The 24,106-nt window shown below is 42.3% G+C and overlaps 1 protein-coding gene across 1 annotated transcript; it reads left to right on the top strand.

Moving 5' to 3' along the window:
• Positions 1-7,600: 7,600 nt before the first annotated feature.
• LOC106583462 (transforming protein RhoA) lies at positions 7,601-21,056 on the top strand. The gene is made up of 5 exons (XM_014167662.3): positions 7,601-7,823; positions 15,915-16,072; positions 16,480-16,600; positions 19,678-19,808; positions 19,903-21,056. Exons 2-5 carry the CDS (start codon positions 15,917-15,919, stop codon positions 20,074-20,076), a joined length of 582 nt encoding a protein of 193 aa, XP_014023137.1. The 5' UTR covers positions 7,601-7,823; positions 15,915-15,916; the 3' UTR covers positions 20,077-21,056.
• Positions 21,057-24,106: the final 3,050 nt, after the last annotated feature.

The raw sequence follows: 24,106 nt of genomic DNA, 5'->3' as shown, positions 1-24,106 counted from the left end.
GTAGCAACACAGTCATGGGTGAACAGGGAGAACAGGAGGGGACTAGACACGCAACCCTGAGGGGCCCCCATGTTGAGGGTGTGTTGAGGGTCAGCATGGCGGATGTGTTGTTGCCTACCCTCACCACCTGGGGGCGGCCCATCAGGAAGGCCAGGATCCAGTTGCAGAGGCAGTCCCAGGGTCCTTAGCTTAGTGATGAGCTTGGAGGGCACTATGGTGTTGAATGCTGATCTATAGTCAATGAACAGCATTATATCGTAGGTGTTCCTTGTGTCCAAGTGGGAAAGGGCAGTGTGAAGTGCAATAGCGATTGCGTCATCTGTGGATCTGTTGGGGCAGTATGCAAATTGGAGTGGGTCCAGGGTGTCTGGGATGATGGTGTTGATGTGAGCCATGACCAACCTTTCAAAGCTACAGATGTGAGTCATTTAGACAGGTTACCTTGATATTCTTGGGCACAGGGACTATGGTAGTCTGCTTGAAACATGTAGGTATTACAGACTGGGTCAGGGAGAGGTTGAAAATGTCAGTGAAGCTACTTACCAGTTGGTCAGCACATGACTTGCTCTCCGAGCCACCTAATGTGACAGTCAATAATGTGTGTAGTTAATGTGTAGGCTACATGTTGATTATTTGTGTATTTTCCAGAAGCTTGATTGATTGTCTTGTTAAAAGAGATCAGGGAAATGTTTTTCAGTTAGGTTATTCGATGTGAGTTAGGGGAGTTGGGTTACTCCATGGGTTTTCGCATCCCTCTGGAAAATCAGCTGTTAATATTAAATTAATACTAATACCAACATTATTTCTGTTGCCATTTGTCATTGTGTATTTTTACTTTACTTGTCTTGCTGAGTTATGCTGTATTATAATTAAGCAATAAGGTACGTGAGGCAATGCTGTGTCATGAATACAGTCACAGGTAAATGTGACTGTATTCATGTGACTGTATTCATGATGGCGGCAGGTAGCCTAGTGGTTAGAGTGTTGGACTAGTAACCAAAAGTGTTGCAAGATCAAATCCCCGAGCTGAAATCTGTTGTTCTGTTCCTAGGCTGTCATTGAAAATAAGAATTTGTTTTTAACTGACTTGCCTAGTTAAATAAAGGTAAAATAAAAAATACTGCCTAGCATTATCACATTTTAGGGAAGACCCAGATGCAGACAGTGTCTGCAGGCAAATTGAAAGGTCAAGGGCAGGCAGAGGTCAATAATCCAGTGTGGTGGGGCAAGGTACAGGATGGCAGCAGAATGGTCAAAATTTGGAAAATTAGAACTAAAGAAAAGACAGGCGCAAGGGGAATACTGCTGGTAGGCTTGACGAATAAAACGAACTTGCAACAGACAAACAGAGAACACAGGTATAAATCCACAGGGGATGATGAGGGGAGATGGGAGACACCTGGTGGGGGGTGGAGACAAGCACAAACACAGGTGAAACAGATCAGGGTTTGACACTCGTGCCTTATTCCTTTTAGAAAACTGTTGCCAACATATTAAAATAACAATGAATTACATATTTTCATTAAAACTTTATTTCGATAAGTCAATTCATACCATTTCATTCTTCCACCAAAAGATATAGTCGGACAAAAATCTAGTTGTTAGTTCTTTTGTTCATGTTGCTACAGTCCAGGTCGTTAATCATTTTTGCATAGTTGTACTTATCTCAACTCTGACATTATTTCCCCTTGCTTCCAGCCTAGTATTTTGTTTGGTACAGCGGGGGTTAATATAAGCCTCGCTGTCTGCCTGTCCGACCTCGGAAACAATGTTTATCACGTTCATCTAGGTACTGTTCACTTTATGTTCAAAAGTGAAACAATGTAGAAAATAGTAAAGACATAGAAAAACCCTTGAATGAGTAGGAGTGTCCAAACTTTTGACTGGTACTGTATATATATATATATATATATACTGCTCAAAAAAATAAAGGGAACACTTAAACAACTAATCCTAGATCTGAATGAAAGAAATAATCTTATTAAATACTTTTTTCTTTACATAGTTGAACGTGCTGACAACAAAATCACACTAAAATAATCAATGGAAATCCAAGTTATCAACCCATGGAGGTCTGGATTTGGAGTAACACTCAAAATTAAAGTGGAAAACCACACTACAGGCTGATCCAACTTTGATGTAATGTCCTTAAAACAAGTCAAAATGAGGCTCAGTAGTGTGTGTGGCCTCCACGTGCCTGTATGACCTCCCTACAACGCCTAGGCATGCTCCTGATGAGGTGGCGGATGGTCTCCTGAGGGATCTCCTCCTAGACCTGGACTAAAGCATCCGCCAACTCCTGGACAGTCTGTGGTGCAACGTGGCGTTGGTGGATTGAGCGAGACATGATGTCCCAGATGTGCTCAATTGGATTCAGGTCTGGGGAACGGGCGGGCCAGTCCATAGCATCAATGCCTTCCTCTTGCAGGAACTGCTGACACACTCCAGCCACATGAGGTCTAGCATTGTCTTGCATTAGGAGGAACCCAGGGCCAACCGCAACAGCATATGGTCTCACAATGGGTCTGAGGATCTCATCTCGGTACCTAATGGCAGTCAAGCTACCTCTGGCGAGCACAAAGAAATGCCACCCCACACCATGACTGACCCACCGTCAAACCGGTCATGCTGGAGGATGTTGCAGGCAGCAGAACGTTCTCCACGGCGTCTCCAGACTCTGTCACATCTGCTCAGTGTGAACCTGCTTTCATCTGTGAAGAGCACAGTGGCGAATTTGCCAATCTTGGTGTTCTCTGGCAAATGCCAAACGTCCTGCACGGTGTTGGGCTGTAAGCACAACCCCCACCTGTGGACGTCGGGCCCTCATACCACCCTTATGGAGTCTGTTTCTGACCGTTTGAGCAGACACATGCACATTTGTGGCCTGCTGGAGGTCATTTTGCAGGGCTCTGGCAGTGCTTCTCCTGCTCCTCCTTGCACAAAGGCGGAGGTAGCGGTCCTGCTGCTGGGTTGTTGCCCTCCTACGGCCTCCTCCACGTCTCCTGATGTACTGGCCTGTCTCCTGGTAGCACCTCCATGCTCTGGACACTACGCTGACAGACACAGAAAACCTTCTTGCCACAGCTCGCATTGATGTGCCATCCTGGATGAGCTGCACTACCTGAGCCACTTGTGTGGGTTGTAGACTCCGTCTCATGCTACCACTAGAGTGAAAGCACCGCCAGCATTCAAAAGTGACCAAAACATCAGCCAGGAAGCATAGGAACTGAGAAGTGGTCTGTGGTCCCCACCTGCAGAACCACTCCTTTATTGGGGGTGTCTTGCTAATTGCCTATAATTTCCACCTGTTGTCAATTCCATTTGCACAACAGCATGTGAAATTTATTGTCAATCAGTGTTGCTTCCTAAGTGGACAGTTTGATTTCACAGAAGTGTGATTGACTTGGAGTTACATTGTGTTGTTTAAGTGTTCCCTTTATTTTTTTGAGCAGTGTATATAAATCATTGTATCGTATCTGTGTACCTCTCCCTCTCTCTCTCTCTCTCCCTCACCTGCTGTCTCGATCTCTGAATGCTCGGCTATGAAAAGCCAACAGACATTTACTCCTGAGGTGCTGACTTGTTGCACCCTCTACATCCACTGTGATTATTATTTGACTCTGCTGGACTTTAATGCAGGGAAACTTAAATCAGTTTTACCTAATTTCTATCAGCATGTTAAATGTGCAACCGGAGATGGGTACAAAGCTCTCCCTCGCCCTCCATTTGGCAAATCTGACCATAATTCTATTTTCCTGATTCCTGCTCACAAGCAAAAATTAAAGCAGGAAGCACCAGTAACTCGGTCTATAAAAAAGTGGTCAGATGAAGCAGATGCTAAACTACAGGACTGTTTTGCTAGCACAGACTGGAATATGTTCCACGATTCTTCCGATGGCATTGAGGAGTACACCACATCAGTCACTGGTTTTATCAATAAGTGCATCGAGGACGTCGTACCCACAGTGACTGTACGTACATACCCCAACCAGAAGCCATGGATTACAGGCAACATCAGCACTGAGCTAAAGGGTAGAGCTGCCGCTTTCAAGGAGTGGGACTCTAACCCGGAAGCTTATAAGAAATCCTGCTATGCCCTCCGACGATCCATCAAACAGACAAAGCATCAATACAGGATTAAGATCGAATCATACTACACTGGCTCCGATGCTCGTCGGATGTGGCAAGGCTTGCAAACTATTACAGCATTACTACAAAGGGAAGCACAGCCAAGAGCTGCCCGGTGACACAAGCCTATCAGACAAGCTAAATTACTTCTACGCTCGTTTCGAGGCAAGTAACACTGAAACATGCATGAAAGCATCAGCAGTTCCGGATGACTGTGTGATCACGCTCTCAGCAGCCGATGTTAGTAAGAACTTTAAACAGGTCAACATTCACAAGGCCGCAGGGCCAGACGGATTACCAGGACGTGCACTCCGAGCATGCGCTGACCAACTGTCAAGTGCCTTCACTGACATTTTCAACGTTTCCCTGTCTGAGTCTGTAATACCAACATGTTTCAAGCAGACCACCATAGTCCCTGTGCCCAAGAACACTAAGGTAACCTGCCTAAATGACTACTGACCCATAGCACTCATGTCTGTAGCCATGAAATGCTTTCAAAGGCTGGTCATGGCTCACATCAACACCATTATCCCAGAAACCATAGACCCACTCCAAGTTGAATACCGCACTAACAGATCCACAGATAATGCAATCTCCATTGCACTCCACACTGCCCTTTCACACATGGACAAAAGGAACACCTATGTGAGAATGCTATTCATTGATTACAGCTCTGCGTTCAACACCATAGTGCCCTCAAAGCTCATCACTAAGCTAAGGACCCTGGGACTAAACCCCTCCCTCTGCAACTGGATCCTGGACTTCCTGACCGGCCGCCCCGAGGTGGTAAGGGTAGGTAACAACACATCCGCCACGCTGATCCTCAACACGGGGGCCCCTCAGCGGTGCGTGTTCAGTCCCCTCCTGTACTCTCTGTTCACTCATGACTGCACGGCCAGGCACGACTCCAACACCATCATTTCATTAAGTTTGCCGATGACACAACAGTGGAAGGCCTGATCACCGAGAACGATGCGACAGCCTATAGGGAAGAGGTCAGAGACCTGGCCGTGTGGTTCAAGGACAACAACCTCTCCCTCAATGTCATCAAGACAAATGAGATGATTGTGGACTACAGGAAAAAGAGGACCGAGCACTCCCCCTTTCTTATCGACGGGGCTGTAGTGGAGCAGGTTGAGAGCTTCAAGTTCCTTGCCATCCAGGCTTCCCTGTGGCTCAGTTGGTAGAGCACGGTGTTTGCAATGCCAGGGTTGTGGGTTTGAGTCCCATGGGGGGCCAGTACGGAGAGAAAAAAAAGAGAAAAAAATGTATGAAATGTATGCATTCACTACTGTAAGTTGCTCTGCATAAGAGTGTCTGCTAAATGACTAAAAATGTAAAAATGTCCTCATCACCAACCAACTAACATGGTCAAAGCACACTAAGACAGTCGTGAAGAGTGCATGGCAAAACCTATTCCCCCTCAGGAAAATATTTGTCATGGGTCCTCAGATCCTCAAAAGGTTTTACAGCTGCACCATCGCGAGCATCCTGATGGGTTGCATCACTGCCTGGTACGGCAACTACTCCGTCTCCGACCGCAAGGCACTACAGAGGGTAGTGCGTGAACGGCCCAGCACATCACCGGGGCCAAGCTTCCTGCCTCCCAGGACTGCTATACCAATCAGAGGAAGGTCCTAAAAATTGTCAAAGACTCCAGCAACCCTAGTCATAGACTGTTCTCTCTGCTACCGCACGGCAAGTGGTACCGGAGCGCCAAGTCTAGGTCCAAGAGGCTTCTAAACAGCTTCTACCCCCAAGCCATAAGACTCCTGAACAGCTAATCAAATGGCCAGACTATTTGCATTGCCCTCTTCCTCTACGCTGGTGCTACTCTCTGTTATTATCTATTCATAGTCACTTTAATAACTCTACCTACCTGTACATATTACTTCAATTACCTCGATGCCCCCGGTGGCCCTGCACTGGGGCGGCAGGTAGCCTAGTGGTTAGAGCATTGGGCCAGTAACCGAAAGGTTGCTAGATCGAATCCCCAAGCTGACAAGGTAAAAATCTGTCGTTCTGCCCCTGAACAAGGCACTTAACCCACTGTTCCTAGGCCATCAATGTAAATAAGAATCTGTTCTTAACTGACTTGCCTAGTTAAATAAAGGATAAATAAATTAAATAAAAATGTATATAGTATATAGCCCTGCTATTGTTTTTTACTGCTGCTCTTTAATTATTTGTTATTCTTATCTCTTACTTTTTTTTAGGTATTTTCTTAAAACTGCATTGTTGGTTAAGGGCTTGTAAGGATTTCACTGTTGTATTCGGCACATGTGACAAATAAAATGTGATTTGATCTATGAACGTTTGAACATCTTGAAGACCGACCTGGCCTTAATGGCCATGTACTCTTATAATCTCCACCCAGCACAGCCAGAGCCTGGTTCCTCTCTAGGTTTCTTCCTAGGTTCCTGCCTTCCTACGGAGTTTTTCCTAGCCACCGTGCCTCTATATCTGAATTGCTTGTTGTTTGGGATTTAAGACTGGGTTTCTGTATAAGCACTTTGTGACATCTGTTGATGTAAAAAGGGCTTTATAAAACAATGTGATTGATAGAAGAATGCAAGGCCTTTTACTCTAGACAAATATTGGAGTAAAGGAGCCTAACATTACGCCTTAGTCCATGGACCTTACATGTTCTGTTTAAAGGGAGAATTGGCTCTGGAAGCCAAAACAGCCAAATACTCCTTCATAGAGACTGGACGGGATTGGAGTTTGGGGGGTGTAGTGGGGGGGGGGAGTGGTGTCTAGGGCTTTACAGGACTAATAAAATAATTGAAAGTCAGTAGGCCATGACTGGCCTCACACTCCCGTACAGTAGGTGGCTGTGTACGCACCTTAAACGTTGGATGTGATCCACCAACCCAATCTCAAAGAAGAAGCAGCCTTTGTCCACTGATTGAGGTGTAATGTAATGGAGCTGAGAGTCATGATCAAGGGCTTTTTAAAATTTAACTAGGCAAGTCAGTTAAGAACAAATTCTTATTTACAATGACGGCCTACCCCAGCCAAACCTGGACAACGCTGGGCCAACTGTGCGCCGCCCTATGGTACTCCCAATCACGGCCAGATGTGATACTGCCTGGATTCAAACCAGGGACTGTAGTGACACCTCTTGCACTGAGATGTAGTGCCTTAGACCGCTGCGCCACTCGGGCTACCTTTACTCATTTCTTAGCAGGGACTTTTAAAAACGTTTATACTCCATCAGTGCAATTATAATTCATCATAATTATCAATTAACTATGATCATTATTATTAATAATCATAATTATCACCATGGAAATTGATTATTTGAGAATCAATTCATTTGTTGGTGTTTTTGCCAAGGTCCATCTGGAGGTATATCTTTCTTGTGACAAATAAACACACCGTTGCAGTCTGAACGATGGGGTGAAATAGGGCATCTCTGTTGTAGCCATGTTCGGAACTGTGTGGTTTCAGTCAGTGTCCATAGAGGGAGGAAACCCTGACTGTACACAGACTTTGCTGTCCGGGTCATCAAAGATTTTTCAGTTCCACCCGTCCTACGCAGTCCGAGTCAAGCACCTCCTCCTCGCGGTCTGTTTCAGAATACCCCCTCAAACACGGTTGGGAGCTACTAGCCTAACACAAGCAAACTAGTCAAGCGTGAGACCGAGACATTATCAAGAAAACAACAAACTAGCTAGCTACCTATTGGCCAGGTAAGCCTAATTGGATTACACAAATGTTGCCAATATAACTCAGAAACCAATAATGCAGTAGTATAGCTAGCTAACATAGTTATTTTAAGCGCATTAAAAGCTAACCAGGTCTAAATGTATTTTCCTCTTCAACCTTGCCAGTTAGCAAGCTAGCCACCCCATCACTTCCGCATCTGATAGGCTAATCTAATTCGCTAGCAAGCTATCGTTGGCAAATTAGTTATTTTAAATTCACATAGATAACCTTAACTAGTTAGTTAGCTAGGGCTGTTTACGTGGTATTCGTGCCCTGCAATATCAGACATGGCCGCATAAATTAATAACACATGTGTTGACCAACTTTTATTTCGTGTTGAGCTAGCTAGCTAGAACTAGCTAAGCTATCTAACGTTAGTTGTTAGTAAAGTTAGTTAGCTGTGTAATAACCCTTCTGTTAGTTGCCTAGCTAGTTGCTACCATGCTGTGTTGTCATGGGTTGCTGCCATACTATGTTGTCGCCTTAGGTCTCTCTTTATTTAGTGTTGTGTGTTTTGTCGTATATTTGTATTTTTAATCCCCGTCCCCGCAGGAGGCCTTTTGGTAGGCCGTCGTTGTAAATAAGAATTGGTTCTTAACTGACTTGCCTAGTTTAATTCATTAACTTTTTATTTATCTTGTGGCTAATCAAGTAGGTAAGCCAGTAACTTAGCGAGCAAAAATAGCCAACTGTTAATACTGTTGTAAGGAGGGGGGTAGATAATACTGTAATGAAACAGCAGGGAGCAGGTCTCGAACCCTCGACCTTCTAACCCGAAGGCCAATGGGCTATCAACTGTGCCGCAAAAGCATGCTCGAACGGCCGAGTCGATTTCCGCGCTTATAAACCCAGGGTCGTTACCATACATTAGCTTGCTCGTTATCTTGATTTGATATCCCACTCATTTAGCTAGCTACTTTAGTTGCGTTAACTAATGTTATTCTGATTGACATTGAAATATGCACAATCGATCCATTTTGATCTGAGTCATATGTTCCCGAATGAATTAAAAATAATCTATATCTGAAAAGTACCCTTAGTGTTTTCATAACATTAGACACAGTCTAGCTGTGTTGTTCCAGATCACAAATCCTACAGGAGACCTATTCGATCATATGAATATATCAATGATTTTGACAAATTCATATTTTGAAGTGAGAGCTCTCCCTTTATTTCATCCCGTTATTTCATTTCAAAATACAGTTCCACCACTGCTACAAAGATAGATACGGGTAACATAGCCCCTGATCATGACTCATTACATTACATGACAAAAAGTACGTGGACACCTGCTCATCTAACATCTCTTTCCAAAATCATGGGCATTAATATGAAGTTGGCCCCCCGTTTGCTGCTATAACAGCCTTCACTCTTTTTGGAAGGCTTTCCACTAGATGTTGGAACATTGCTGGAGGGACTTGCTTCCATTCAGCCACAAGATCATTATTGAGGTTGGGCACTGATGTTGGGGCGATTAGGCCTGGTTCGCAGTCAGCGTTCCAGTTTATCCCAAAGGTGTTTGATGGGGTTGAGGTCAGGGCTCTGTGCAGGCCAGTCAAGTTCTTCCACACTGATCTCGACAAACCATTTCTGTATGGACCTCACTTTGTGCACAGGGGCATTGTAATGCTGAAACAGGAAAAGGCCTTCCCCAAACTGTTACCACATGTGGAAGCACAGAATCGTCTAGAATGTCATTGTATGCTGTAGCATTAAGATTTCCCTTCACTGGAACTAAGGGGCCTAGCCCGAACCAGGAAAAACAGCCCCAGCCCATTATTCCTCCTCCACCAAACTTTACAGTTGGCACTATGCATTGAGGCAGGTAGTGCTCTCCTGGCATCCGCCAAACCCAGATTCATCCGTTGGACTGCCAGATGTTGAAGCGTGATTCGTCACTCCAGAGAACGCGTTCCCACTGCTCCAGAGTCCAATGGCGGCGAGCTTTACACCACTCCAGCCGACGCTTGGCATTGCCCATGGTGATCTTAATCTTGTGTGCGGCTGCTCGGCCATGGAAACCCATTTCATGAAGTTCCCGACAAACAGGTCTTGTGCAGAAAGTTGCTTCCAGAGGCCGTTTGGAGGTTGGTAGTGAGTGTTGCAACAGAGGACAGACGATTTTTATGTGCTTCTGCACTCGGCGGTCCCATTCTGTGAGCTTGTGTGGCCTACCACTTCGCGTCTAAGCCGTTTTTGCCGCTAGAAGTTTCCACTTCACAATAACAGCACTTACAGTTCACAAGGGCAGCTCTAGCAGGGCAGACATTTTTAGAACTGATTAGTTGGAAAGGTGGCATCCTATGACAGTGCCACGTTGAAAGTCGCAGTTCTTCAGTAAGGCCGTTCTACTGCCAATGTTTCTCTTGGGAGATTGTATGGCTGTGGGCTTGATTTTATACACCTGTCAGCAACGGATGTGGCTGAAATAGCCAAATCCACTCATTTGAATGGGTGTACACATACTTTTGTGTATATATAGTGTAGCTAAGAGTCATTGGAAGAAGGCGTCATCTGTTGGGGGGAGTTTTGCAGTATGTTGATGTTCAGTCTAAACATTAACACACCGCTTGCGGTATGGTTTTGGAAGCATAAGATCCTTTCATATTGGCAAAAATAAATAAATTGATACACACCTTTTTATAGTGTTAGGTTCCCACACGGCCATATCCATGTTATAGCGCTTGTTTTATGGAAAACAGACGGAAGACAGTGGACTACCTGTGCTAATTAGCTTTCTGCGTTAGAGGTCGACCGATTAATCAGAATGGCGGATTAATTAGGGCCGATTTCAAGTCTTCATAACAATCGGTATTTTTGGCCACCGATTTGCCAGTTTATTTTGTTTAATTATTTTATTTTTTTACCTTTTATTTAACTAGGCAAGTCAGTTAAAGAACACATTCTTATTTTCAGTGACGGCCTAGGAACGGTGGGTTAACTGCCTTGTTCAGGGGCAGAACAACAGATTTTTACCTTGTCAGCTTGGGGATGCAACCTTACGTTAACTAGCCCAACACTCTAACCTCCTGCTTTACGTTGCCAAGGTAAGTTGCTAGCTAGCATTAAACTTATCTTATAAAAAAACAATCAATCAATCATAAACACTAGTTAACTACACATGGTTGATGATATTACTAGTTTATCTAGCCTGTCCCGCTTTGCATATAATCGATGTGGTGCGCATTCGCGAAAAAGGACTGTCGTTGCTCCGACGTGTACCTAACCATAAACATCAATGCCTTTCTTAAAATCAATACACAGAAATATATATTTTTAAACCTGCATATTTAGCTAAAAGAAATCCAGGTTAGCAGGCAATATTAACCAGGTGAAATTGTGTCAGTTCTCTTGCATTCGTTGCACGCAGAATCAGGGTATACAGAATCTGGCTCGTTGCGAACTAATTTGGCAGAATTTTACGGAACTATGAAATAACATTGTAGGTTGTGCGATGTAACATGAATATTTAGACTTATGGATGCCACCCGTTAGATAAAATACGGAACGGTTCCGTATGTCACTGAAAGAATAATGTTTTCGAGATGATATTTTCCGGATTTGACCATATTAATGACCTAAGGTTTATTATATTATAGTTAAGTCTATGATTTGATATTTGATAGAGCAGTCTGACTGAGCGGTGGTAGGCAGCAGCAGGCTCGTAATAGTCAAAGATATATGGTTTAGAGAGAAATAGTCAACGCGTCATAATTCCTGTAATAACGTGCGGCTGAACTTGAAAGGGGTTCCTTCGTTATTTTACCGTTCATGTCTTCCATAGAGAATGTCTTGATCTACTTCAAATAAGGTCTGTGTTTTGTGCTTAACCGCCTCGGCGTTTTGATACCCGTGTAAATCTCACTAGGTAACGTTTGTCAACATATTTTCATAAATCCACTCTACAATTTTTTTTATCTTTGCTTATATTGATCAGAGTTATATCCTATGGATATCTACACAGTTATAAAATTGGCATGGTGGTGTAAGCCTAAACCAAACACAGACCTTATTTTAAGTTAATCTAAAAATATCCTATGGAATAAATGAAGGAACCGCTTTTCAGATTTTGCTAGAAGGTGTCATGGGAATTATGACTCGCACTTTGGTAGACAATTCTTACCATGCCCATTATTAAAATAGGATTTCCTGCATATAGAAATTACAGTTTTTGTTTTCAGCATTCATCACAGGTAACTTAAACTCTATTTTTATTATTCAAACAGTTGAGTATTTGTCTCCTAAGCAGACTCTTCAGTATCGTTGTCACTTCAGAGCTGTGTGTGTGTGTGTGTACGTACAAAACCCCCCCAAAAAACATAATAATAATCGGCCGATTAATCGGTATCGGCTTTTTTGGTCCTCCAATAAACTGGTATCGGCGTTGAAAAATCATAATCGGTCGACCTCTAATCTGCGTCCCCGAACACTTGTGTGTAAACAGAAGACAGACGCCACAAACTTGTTCTCACTGCAAAATACTGTCTTTTATTTATTTATTTATTTCACCTTTATTTAACCAGGTAGGCAAGTTGAGAACAAGTTCTCATTTACAATTGCGACCTGGCCAAGATAAAGCAAAGCAGTTCGACACATACAACAACACAGAGTTACACATGGAGTCTGCTGCAACTGTTTGTTTTTGTTGCATTTGTGAAATTATTTTGATATGATATGAAAGTAGAGGGGTTTATGTTTGTAGAACTGTGCTGCAATTGAGAATCGTTTCAGTATGGGGTATTTGGCTGTTTTGGCTACCGGAGCCAATTCTCCCTTTTAACAGAACATGTAAGGTCCTTGGACAAAGGGGTAACATTCGTCCAATATTGGGCTACTGCTAACATAGCTCTCAAACCCTTCTCTCCATTGGGTTTTCAGTGGTTAGCTATAATTTCAACACTGTGTTAGCAATGTCAATAATGGAGGTCGACCGATTATGATTTTTCAACACCGATACCGACTATTGGACGACCAAAAAAAGCCGATACCGATTAATCGTCAGTTTTTTATATATATATATATATATATATATATATATATATATATATATATATATATATATATTTGTAATAATGACAATTACAACAATACTGAATGAACAATGAACACTTAACTTAATATAATAACTGCAATCAATTTAGTCTCAAATAAATAATGAAACATGTTCAATTTGGTTTAAATAATGCAAAAAGAGTGTTGGAGAAGAAAGTAAAAGTTCACTATGTGCCATGTAAAAAAGCTAACGTTTAAGTTCCTTGCTCAGAACATGAGAACATATGAAAGGTGGTGGTTCATTTTAACATGAGTCTTCAATATTCCCAGTTAAGAAGTTTTAGGTTGTAGTTATTATTGGACTATTTCTCTCTACTATTTATATTTCATATACCTTTGACCATCGGATGTTCTTATAGGCACTATAGTATCGCCAGCCTAATCTCGGGAGTTGATAGGCTTGAAGTCATAAACAGTGCATCAAGCAAGTATTGCGAAGAGCTGCTGGCAAACGCAGGAAAGTGCTGTTTGAATGAATGCCTACGAGCCTGTTGCTACCTACCACCTCTCAGTCAGACTGCTCTATCAAATATCGAATCATAGACTTCATTATAATAAACACACAGAAATACGAGCCTTAGGTCATTAATATCGTCAAATCCGGAAACGATCATTTCGAAAAGAAAACGTTTATTCTTTCAGTGAAATACGGAACCGTTCCATATTTTATCGAGCGGGTGGCAACCCTAAGTCTAAATATTGTTGTTACATTGCACAACCTTCAATGTTATGTCATAATTATGTACAATTCTGGCAAATTAATTACGGTCGTTGTTAGGAAGAAATGGTCTTCACACAGTTTGCAACGAGCCAGGCGTCCCAAACTGCTGCATATACCCTGACTCTGCTTGCACAGAACGCAAGAGAAGTGACACAATTTCCCTAGTTAATATTGCCTGCTAACATGAATTTCTTTTAACTAAATATGCAGGTTTAATAAAATATACTTGTGTATTGATTTTAAGAAAGGCATTGATGTTCATGGTTAGGTACATTGGTGCCATGATTGTGCTTTTTTTCGCGAATGTGCTTTTGTTAATTCATCACCCGTTTGGCGAAGTTGAAGTAGGCTGTGATTTGATGGTAAATTAACAGGCACCACTTTGATTATATGCAACGCAGGACAAGGTAGTTAACTACACATGGTTGATGATATTACTAGGTTAAGATACGTTTTTAATGCTAGCTAGCAACTTACCTTGGCTCCTTGCAGCCACAAGGTCCTTTTGATGCTGCACTCGGGTAACAGGTAGTCAGCCTGCAACGCAGTCTCCTCGTGGATTGCAATGTAATCGGCCATAATCAGCGTCCAAAAATGCAGATTACCGATTGTTATGAAAACGTGAAATCGGCCCCAATTAATCGGCCATGCTGAATTGGTCGACCTCTAGTCAATAACCATCGCTTGGAAAACAGATTTCAAAACATTTGGCCAGTGCTCTAAATTTAAAAAAAATTGTGTCCCAATTTAAAAAAAGTTAAAGTACCACATAAAATTTAGGCGCACCAGAAAATACTTTTTTTGATTGAGATACAGGCTAAAGGAATTCTAGCTACTTTTGAAGCACATGTTGTGCCCTAGAAACTAATATATAACACTGTAAATAAGTCAGTTGTGGAATATTAGGTTTCTATATTGTGTAAAAGCTCTTGGCCTATTTTTTTTATTATTTAACTAGGCAAGTCGGTTAAGAACAAATTCTTATTTACAATGACGGCCTACACCGGCCAAACCCGGACATGACGCTGGGCCAATTGTGCGCCACCCTATCGGACTCCCAATCACGGCTGGTTGTGATACAGCTTGGATTCGAACCAGGGACCGTAGTGACGCCTCAAGCACTGAGATTGTACACTGTCTCTTTATAAACGTCAGGTTTGGGATGATTAAATGCAAGAGATCTGTCATTCATTCATTGCTATTACCATTGATCTCCTGAAGAAGCTATCCCATTTCCTTTGTTTATGTGCCCCCAAATGTTTGGATAAACTGATAAAGTTACCAGGTTCTTAGCTAGCTAGTCAACGAGGTAACATGACTGAACAAAGTCTAAACAAATGGTTAACGACGTCGACGCTCGAGTGGTTTTATAACGGTCCACGACATGGTTTCTGAATGTAAAATGCGGTTCTGGCGATCAGCTATAGGAAGATAAAAATGGTGCGCCAGTAATATTGGGTCAGATCTTTTGACCTGGTAGAGCTAGAAGCAAACCGTTTTCTCTGTAGTAATGGTGCAACAATGACGCTAATGGATCTGCACTCGCTTTCTCTAGGGAACTCGGAAACAACGTCACAGCGAAGCCTTATCATTATTACAACTATCTGGGAGATTTTTTTCATAGTTGCACAGTGCTCCCAAAATAAAACGCTTGGTTGCACAGAAACATATTTAGTCGCATATGAGACCAAATTGGGCGCACTTTAGAGCCCTGCATTTGGCCCTTATCTTTCATATCAGCGAGGGGGGGAAATTTTTCAAATAAAAAAGATTCACTTACTATAATGTTAGCAGATTGGCACAGATCCATACACTGTGTGCTTCCAGTTGACGGACTACACTTCCTCCCCAGTTATGCTTACACACAGGTGTACAGGAGCACAGGTGGTCTCTTCTGTCTGTTTTCGCTAAACAAGTTATGTAACATGGAGATATGATCACATGGGAACACTAACCCTATGAAGGCGAGTAATAATTGTACCTTTTTATTTATTTTTTGTCACTGATATAAAAGATATGTTCATTATGTTTCCAAAACCATACCGCAAGCGATGCGTGGTAGCATTTTGAGCAAGTGTCCAGGCTCTTAATAAGTCCCCCAGGAAGAAGTTACCTTCATCTATATGCACTCTAAGGGAGTTGGTGCCTATGAATGGGCTACAGCTAACATACTGTAACTATTAACTACGTAATATGAGGCCCATGCAGGACTTGAAAACATCTGTTGCCAGTACCATCCATGCTCCAACTCTTTGATCTGTAATGTATTTATGTCTGTCTCAACATTCTCTCGTTTGTTCAGTCATGGCAGCAATCCGAAAGAAACTGGTCATAGTGGGAGACGGAGCGTGTGGGAAGACGTGTCTGCTCATCGTTTTCAGTAAAGATCAGTTCCCCGAGGTCTACGTGCCCACTGTCTTCGAGAACTATGTCGCTGACATTGAGGTCGACAGCAAACAGGTAATGTCTTCTCCCTTAGTTTTTTTCAACCTGCGTTTGTCTCGCTGTAAATTACATTTATCATACAAAGCAGGACGATCAATGAGAATTAACAGAATTAAAATCTGCCAACAGTCACCACTGGCTCCTCCCAATTTGCAACCTCACTCGAGGCTTGCCCAAATTGGTAAGCGCCAATAGTGGCAGACAGTGTTGGCAGATATCACATTTTGTTTCAATTGATTTTTCTAAGCAGTAAGTTGCCCAGCTGTGTGTAATTATGTGGTATTGCTGACTTTTCCTATGATTAAATGTGGATTGGCCATTCTGCATCATGCCTCTTCATTGTTTCATAATAGGTCAGATACACTGTATTTATCTGGGAAGTTGGGCACAGTTGGTTGATGTGTCTTGAAATCCTTTGGCAGGTTGAGTTGGCACTATGGGATACAGCAGGCCAGGAGGACTATGATAGGCTCCGTCCCCTCTCTTACCCAGATACCGATGTCATCCTCATGTGCTTCTCCATTGATAGCCCCGACAGTTTGGGTGAGTATTTATGTCGCTACGCGTACAGACACCCACACATACCAATTCTGTCAGACATCAATACAACTGTGCAGACGTATACACATTCACTTTTGTGGCACCCGGTCTTTTTTTGGTGACAGAGCTTTGACAGAATTGGAAAGCACACTTACACCCACAATCGGAGGACTTTTACTTGGACAGTAGGGCTGGGTGATATGGCCAAAATCTCATATCCCGATATAGGTCATTTCATATCCCGATAACGATACATATTACGATATAGCACATTAACTTTAAATTAAATGAATAAATAGTTTATATAAAATGACCACATGTAAAGGCCTATTTCTTATTACATTTTTAATTATACTCAAATAAAAAGGTACTTACTCATATTTGATTATTTTATTTAGAACCTGGGCAAATTTTCAATTAAGCATGTAATAAAATATGAATGTATAAAATCTAAAAGTAAATAGAAAACACTTCAACTATAGTTGCAAACAAAATAAATATAGGCCTAAAAAAAATATATATATTTATATTTTTGGGGCTTGCCTGTTTTGCATGTTATTTTGGCATTAATACGTGTCGCATATCAATTTGCATTTGGTACCTTGGGTCGAGTGTTAGCACCAACTAGAGGTCGACCGACTATGCTTTTTCGACGCCGATACCGATTATTGGGGGCCCAAAAAGGCCGATACCGATTCATCGGCCAATTTTTTTTATTGTTATTTATTTATTTGTAATAATGACAATTACAACAATACTGAATGAACACTTATTTTAACTTAATATAATACATCAATAAAATCAATTTAGCCTCAAATAAATAATGAAACATGTTCAATTTGGTTTAAATAATGCAAAAACAAAGTGTTTGAGAAGAAAGTAAAAATGCAATATGTGCCATGTAAAAAAAGCTAACGTTTAAGTTCCTTGCTCAGAACATGAGAACATATGAAAGCTGGTGGTTCCTTTTTAACATGAGTCTTCAATATTCCCAGGTAAGAAGTTTTAGGTTGTAGTTATAGGAATTATAGGACTATTTCTCTCTAAGGTTTGTATTTCGTATACCTTTGACTATTGGATGTTCTTATAGGCACTTTAGTATTGCCAGTGTAACAGTATAGCTTCCGTCCCTCTCCTCGCTCCTACCTGGGCTCGAACCAGGAACACATCGACAACAGCCACCCTCGAAGCAGCGTTACCCATGCAGAGCAAGGGGAACAACTACTCCAAGTCTCAGAGTTGATAGGCTTGAAGTCATAAACGGCACAATGCTTGAAGCACAGCGAAGAGCTGCTGGCAAACGCACGAAGGTGCTGTTTGAATGAATGCTTACGAGCCTGCTGGTGCCTACCATCACTCAGTCAGACTGCTCTATCAAATCATAGACTTAATTATAACATAATAACACACAGAAATACGAGCCTTTGGTCATTAAAATGGTTGAATCCGGAAACCATAATATCGAAAACAAAACGTTTATTCTTTCAGTGAAATATGGAACCGTTCCGTATTTTATCTAACGGATGGCATCCCTAAGTCTAAATATTGCTGTTACATTGTACAACCTTCAATGTTATGTCATAATTAATTACGGCCTTTGTTAGGAATAAATGGACTTCACACAGTTCGCAATGAGCCAGGCGGCCCAAACTGCTGCATATACCCTGACTGCTTGCGTGGTACGCAGGAGAAGTGACACAATTTCCCTAGTTATAAGAAATTCATGTTAGCAGGCAATATTAACTAGATATGCAGGTTTAAAAATATATACTTGTGTATTGATTTTAAAGAAAGGCATTGATGTTTATGGTTAGGTACATTGGTGCAGCGACAGTGCTTTTTTCGCAAATGCGCTTGTTAAATCATCACCCGTTTGTCGGAAGTAGGCTGTGATTCAATGAGAAATTAACAGGCACCGCATTGATTATATGCAACGCAGGACACGCTAGATAAACTAGTAATATCATCAGCCATGTGTAGTTAACTAGTGATTATGTTAAGATTGATAGTTTTTTATAAGATAAGTTTAATGCTAGCTAGCAATTTACCTTGGCTTCTTGCTGCCCTCGCGTAACAGGTAGTCAGCCTGCCATGCAGGCTCCTCGGGGAGTGCAATGTAAAGCAGGTGGTTAGAGCGTTGGACTAGTAACCGGAAGGTTGCAAAAACGAATTCCCGAGCTGACAAGGTAAAAATCTGTCGTTCTGACCCTGAATAAGGCAGTTAACCCACCGTTCCTAGGCCGTCATTGAAAATAAGAATGTGTTCTTAACTGACTCGCCTAGTTAAATAAAGATGTATAAAGTCTTTTACAAAATCGGAAAATCGGTGTCCAAAAATACCGATTACCGATTGTTATGAAAACTTGAAATCGGCCCCAATTAATCGGCCATTCCGATTAATCGGTCGACCTCTAGCACCAACCCACGAAACCCCCGTTTCTCGACCGTGTAAATTGGGGCCATGTCTTTGTAGATGTTAGTTGTAAAGGCAGCTGTTCTCCTTCCATCTTCGTGATTCTTTGCCATATGGTGTAACGCGGGCAAAAGCCTCTTGTAACATCTGAGTCGGGGGTTTGTTTTGTTACCTTTTTGGGTCTCATCCGTAGACTCTCTCCGTACTGTTTCACATGATTCTTGCATAGGTGGTAAAAGAGGTTAGTGGTGTTTGAGCCTGTTGTCGAGACCGGCCTGCGCCATATTTTGCAGAGTACGGTTGTCTGGTCTGTCAGACTTTTCATACCCAAACCACATCCATGTGACCTAAGTTGCCCCTCTTTTAGGTACGAGTTCCGTGTCTCCGTGCTCTGTGCCACGTTCACGCTCTTCCATGTTTGTTTGTGTTGCAAATTTCCGAACGCAAAGCGTCGTCCAATTGACGAAAAATATTGCTGTAAAGAGTGTGATTTGCGACAATGAAATAAACAATAGAAAAACGTCTCGTTTCATATTATGCTCTATCATCACACGATATATATCGGCATATCGCTCAGCCCTACTGGACAGCCTTGATTAGTATGCTGAAGAAGTTTGCTCTCGCTAACTCCTACTGGCCTTGACTTCTGCCCTTCCCCCTTGTTTAGAAAACATCCCGGAGAAGTGGACTCCAGAAGTCAAACACTTCTGCCCTAACGTTCCCATTATCCTAGTGGGCAACAAAAAGGACCTGCGTAACGACGAGCACACCCGCAGAGAGCTAGCCAAGATGAAGCAGGTACAGTCAGTCTCTCTCTCACACACACACAATTCTCAGAAGATCAATATGTGGCTTTCCTGACTCCACATTCTGACCCCCCCCACCCTCTCAGGAGCCTGTGAAGCCAGAGGAGGGGCGTGACATGGCGAACCGGATCAGTGCCTTCGGCTACATGGAGTGCTCTGCAAAGAGCAAGGATGGGGTGAGGGAAGTGTTTGAGATGGCCACGAGGGCGGCGCTACAGGCCCGGCGGGGGAAGCAGAGACATAAATGCCTCCTACTGTAAAAGGAGGGAAGGCGTGAGGGACACGGCCTCCCACTGGGTACAAGGGGAACGATAGATGATAAGAAACTTGGTCTATTCCCCCCTTCGCTCCAAAAAAGACTGTGCTCACCAGTTTTTACTAAAGGTGTAATGCTTTTAATTTTCTGTCTTAAAGCAAAACAAGTTAAATAGTCATGGTTTTGTCAGTATTCAATGTTGATGATGGGGTTATGGAAATGCTTTTTTTGTACTTGTACATGAGTGAATCTGCCATATCAACATTTCCCTTGTGAACCTGTATGGCCATGTAACTGATGTAGTCAGCCAGAGGTGTAATCATGAGTCCAAAACGTTTTGCAATGGAAACTTAATTTCTAATGGACAAATTCAGGTAGGTCCCTCCCCGTTTTTGATCTGTTTGGTTCCTAGTGAATACACCCCAGGGGATCTATTGTTGTGTCATACCTGCCAATTAAGTGCTTGAGCCCTGCCCACTGAACTGAGGAACATTTCCACAGCCAATCAGGGAGGGGTACCTATACACTGTGACCCATAGTCTTTATGATTCTTTTGTAATTTTTGATTTATGCACAGGCATAAAATTGTTGAAATAAATGTGCTTCATATAAAACCCCATGTGCATCTATTCATAAAAACCCACATGGACAATTTTTGAACAATTAGTTTAACACACATGGAAATGTTATATCTGTGTGTAATGACTAACTTTAAGATTCTTGAGACAGTTAATGGGAACTGGATGATGGCAGATGTTGATACAGATATAAGCAAAATACATATGGTAAATATTTGTTTTAAATTATTTGTAAAAGATAATTTGCCATTGCAAAGAACAAAAATGAGTTCTGCTTCCATAATCTCTCCGTACCGAGTTCCCAGCACTCAAGACAAGTAGGTCTTAGATTCTAGGTCTTTGGTGTGATTGCTGGACTTAATCAACACTATTGTTTCAACGTGCAAATATAGCTTTTTGTAATGTATTGTGTGCTTTACTTTTTACATCGTTGGATCGTACCTCGCCTCACATTATGCCCATTTTCACTATATTTACATTCCTGAGGGGTCTGTCATTAGGCTATGGTACAGTTTACTAGGAGTGTTTGGTAAAATGAGGTGACAAGATAATGGATCTCACATGATTATCATGCAAGAACTGGAGAGCTGGGGCTTGTCGTGTCTTTGGCATCATTAAACTGAAGATTAATCTTTATCAAAAATTCTCTGTAATTATTATTACGTGATTAAACTACTTAATCTTGTAACTGTAATTAACTAGGAAGTCGGGGAACCCAGGAAAATATTCAGATTACAAAGTTATAATTTTCCTAATATAACTTTCATATATTTTTCTATCTGATCACTTAGTCTTCTGATTAATGAATTATTCTTTACCTCACGTCAGTCTCATTCCAAACGTCGTAAATTGTTGGTTATCTGCACGAGCCAAGTCTTCACTATGAGTCATCCATACATCAATTGTCTTAAAATCATTTATTTACTAAGTACTCACAGAAATGCATCACACAAACAAAGTAGATATGGTTACAAAGAAATGATAGGGGGAAGTGCCCTAGTGGGCTAAACCGGCATGGCGGCTTATTAGACAAAAGGGGAGTGGGGGTCAGCTGAGAAGACACTACAGAGTTGATAATTATAACAATTGAAATGCTAATCCTTTGCACATGAACGCTCACTCATTTGGTAATAATTGCAATCAATATATATTTACGCTCAGTGTGTCGTCGGGATCTCTGTTGAAAAGTTTGTTTCTGTTGGAGAGTTTGTCTGCCCTCTCTCGCTCTGTCTTGGTTATAATGGATAGTTCAGAGTGACATTCATTCATGTCGTTATAGAATAGATGTTTCGGCGGTTGTCGGTCTTCGCAGTCTAGTAATTAATATCAAAGACTTGTTCTTATTCTGTCGTATCGATAGTCTAAGAGTTTAACCACGTGGGATGGTTAAAAGATTCAGCAATCTACTCAAGCCTTATTTCCCTCTGTGATAGAGGTACTGATCTCGTCTCAACCCTTAGCCCTCTCGTAATTGAGGTAAACTCGGTCTGCTGATAGAAAACCCAGGTGGGGGTTTTATTCGGGACATCGAAAAGGGCTGTCTCATGACGCCAGGTCCCGTCTGTGTCCCTGGGGGCATGCCAATGACTTAGTGAAACTTTAAACAGAAATACAATTCTCTCACATTAACATCATTACATAGCATCACATCATTTCACAAATAGTTTCATCTTTACTCATTCATTTTGTACAACAACTAGATGTAAGCCTCAACTGAGACTGTTGTATAAACAGGATTATGGTAATGTGGCGGTATTGTCTCATGAGTTTCACAAAATTGTACCAAACGTACCAGTTCGTAGCTCGTTATTTCACCGATCTTTTATACATTCTTCAGAACATGAATTTTGTTCGGACCTCAAGTTCTGTGAGGTGGAAGAAATTCCTTTGTTCTCTCTATGAAAACTCACTCTCTCTATACTGTCTGGCCATGAGGCAGGATTCTCCTCCAGGAATTTACGACCTGAGGTCGCAGCAGCCTGGGTGTAGGAGAGACAGAGAGAGGGGGATGGTGCAGAGGGAGGGGGAATAGTGCTCGCTGTACCCAAAGAGGGCGGGCAACGTCATGACAGGCTGTATTTTTGAAGTATCTCTGAGTAGGAGTGCTGATCTACTATCACAGCCATTGCAATCAGCCCCACAGCCACCAGGGAGCGATTGAAGATCCAGCCAGAGGTGATGGTGAGCAGGAAGACACACAGGACGAAGAGCTTACCCCCCGAGCTGACCGGCTGTCAGAATAGGGACCCAATCCACTGTGGATAAATTAACAAAAGACATGATGGTAACTCTTCATTGTAAGGGGTCCTTATTACAGTGTAATTACACTAAGAAGTGTTGTAGTTAACTGTGACAACTCATAGTTACATTGTAATAATATGTAACTGCTTGTAATTGTTATTTTAAATTCAAATCAATGGTCAGTAGTTATGTGGTTGTGGTCTGTAGTTGTGTTTTTGTTGTCACTAGATGTGGTCAGCAGTTGTGTGGTTGTGGTCACTAGATGTGGTTAGCAGTTGTGTGGTTGTGGTCACTAGATGTGTGGTTGTGGTCACTAGATGTGTGGTTGTGATCAGTAGTTGTGTGGTTGTGGTCACTAGATGTGTGGTTGTGGTCAGTAGTTGTGTGGTTGTGGTCAGTAGTTGTGTGGTTGTGGTCACTAGATGTGTGGTTGTGGTCAGTAGTTGTGTGGTTGTGGTCACTAGATGTGTGGTTGTGGTCAGTAGTTGTGTGGTTGTGGTCACTAGATGTGTGGTTGTGGTCAGTAGTTGTGTGGTTGTGGTCACTAGATGTGTGGTTGTGGTCACTAGATGTGTGGTTGTGGTCACTAGATGTGTGGTTGTGGTCAGTAGTTGTGTGGTTGTGGTCACTAGATGTGTGGTTGTGGTCACTAGATGTGTGGTTGTGGTCAGTAGTTGTGTGGTTGTGGTCAGTAGATGTGTGGTTGTGGTCACTAGATGTGTGGTTGTGGTCAGTAGTTGTGTGGTTGTGGTCACTAGATGTGTGGTTGTGATCAGTAGTTGTGTGGTTGTGGTCAGTTGTGGTCACTAGATGTGTGGTTGTGGTCAGTAGTTGTGTGGTTGTGGTCACTAGATGTGTGGTTGTGGTCACTAGATGTGTGGTTGTGGTCACTAGATGTGTGGTTGTGATCAGTAGTTGTGTGGTTGTGGTCACTAGATGTGTGGTTGTGGTCAGTAGTTGTGTGGTTGTGGTCACTAGATGTGTGGTTGTGATCAGTAGTTGTGTGGTTGTGGTCACTAGATGTGTGGTTGTGGTCAGTAGTTGTGTGGTTGTGGTCACTAGATGTGTGGTTGTGGTCAGTAGTTGTGTGGTTGTGTGGTTGTGGTCACTAGATGTGTGGTTGTGATCAGTAGTTGTGTGGTTGTGGTCACTAGATGTGTGGTTGTGGTCAGTAGTTGTGTGGTTGTGGTCACTAGATGTGTGGTTGTGGTCAGT

This window comes from Salmo salar, chromosome 22 (assembly GCF_965601325.2).
Source record: "Salmo salar chromosome 22, fSalSal1, whole genome shotgun sequence".
Lineage (NCBI taxonomy): Eukaryota > Metazoa > Chordata > Actinopteri > Salmoniformes > Salmonidae > Salmo > Salmo salar.
The sequence above is the reverse complement of the archived record's forward strand: the minus strand, read 5'-3'. Positions and strand labels throughout refer to the sequence as shown.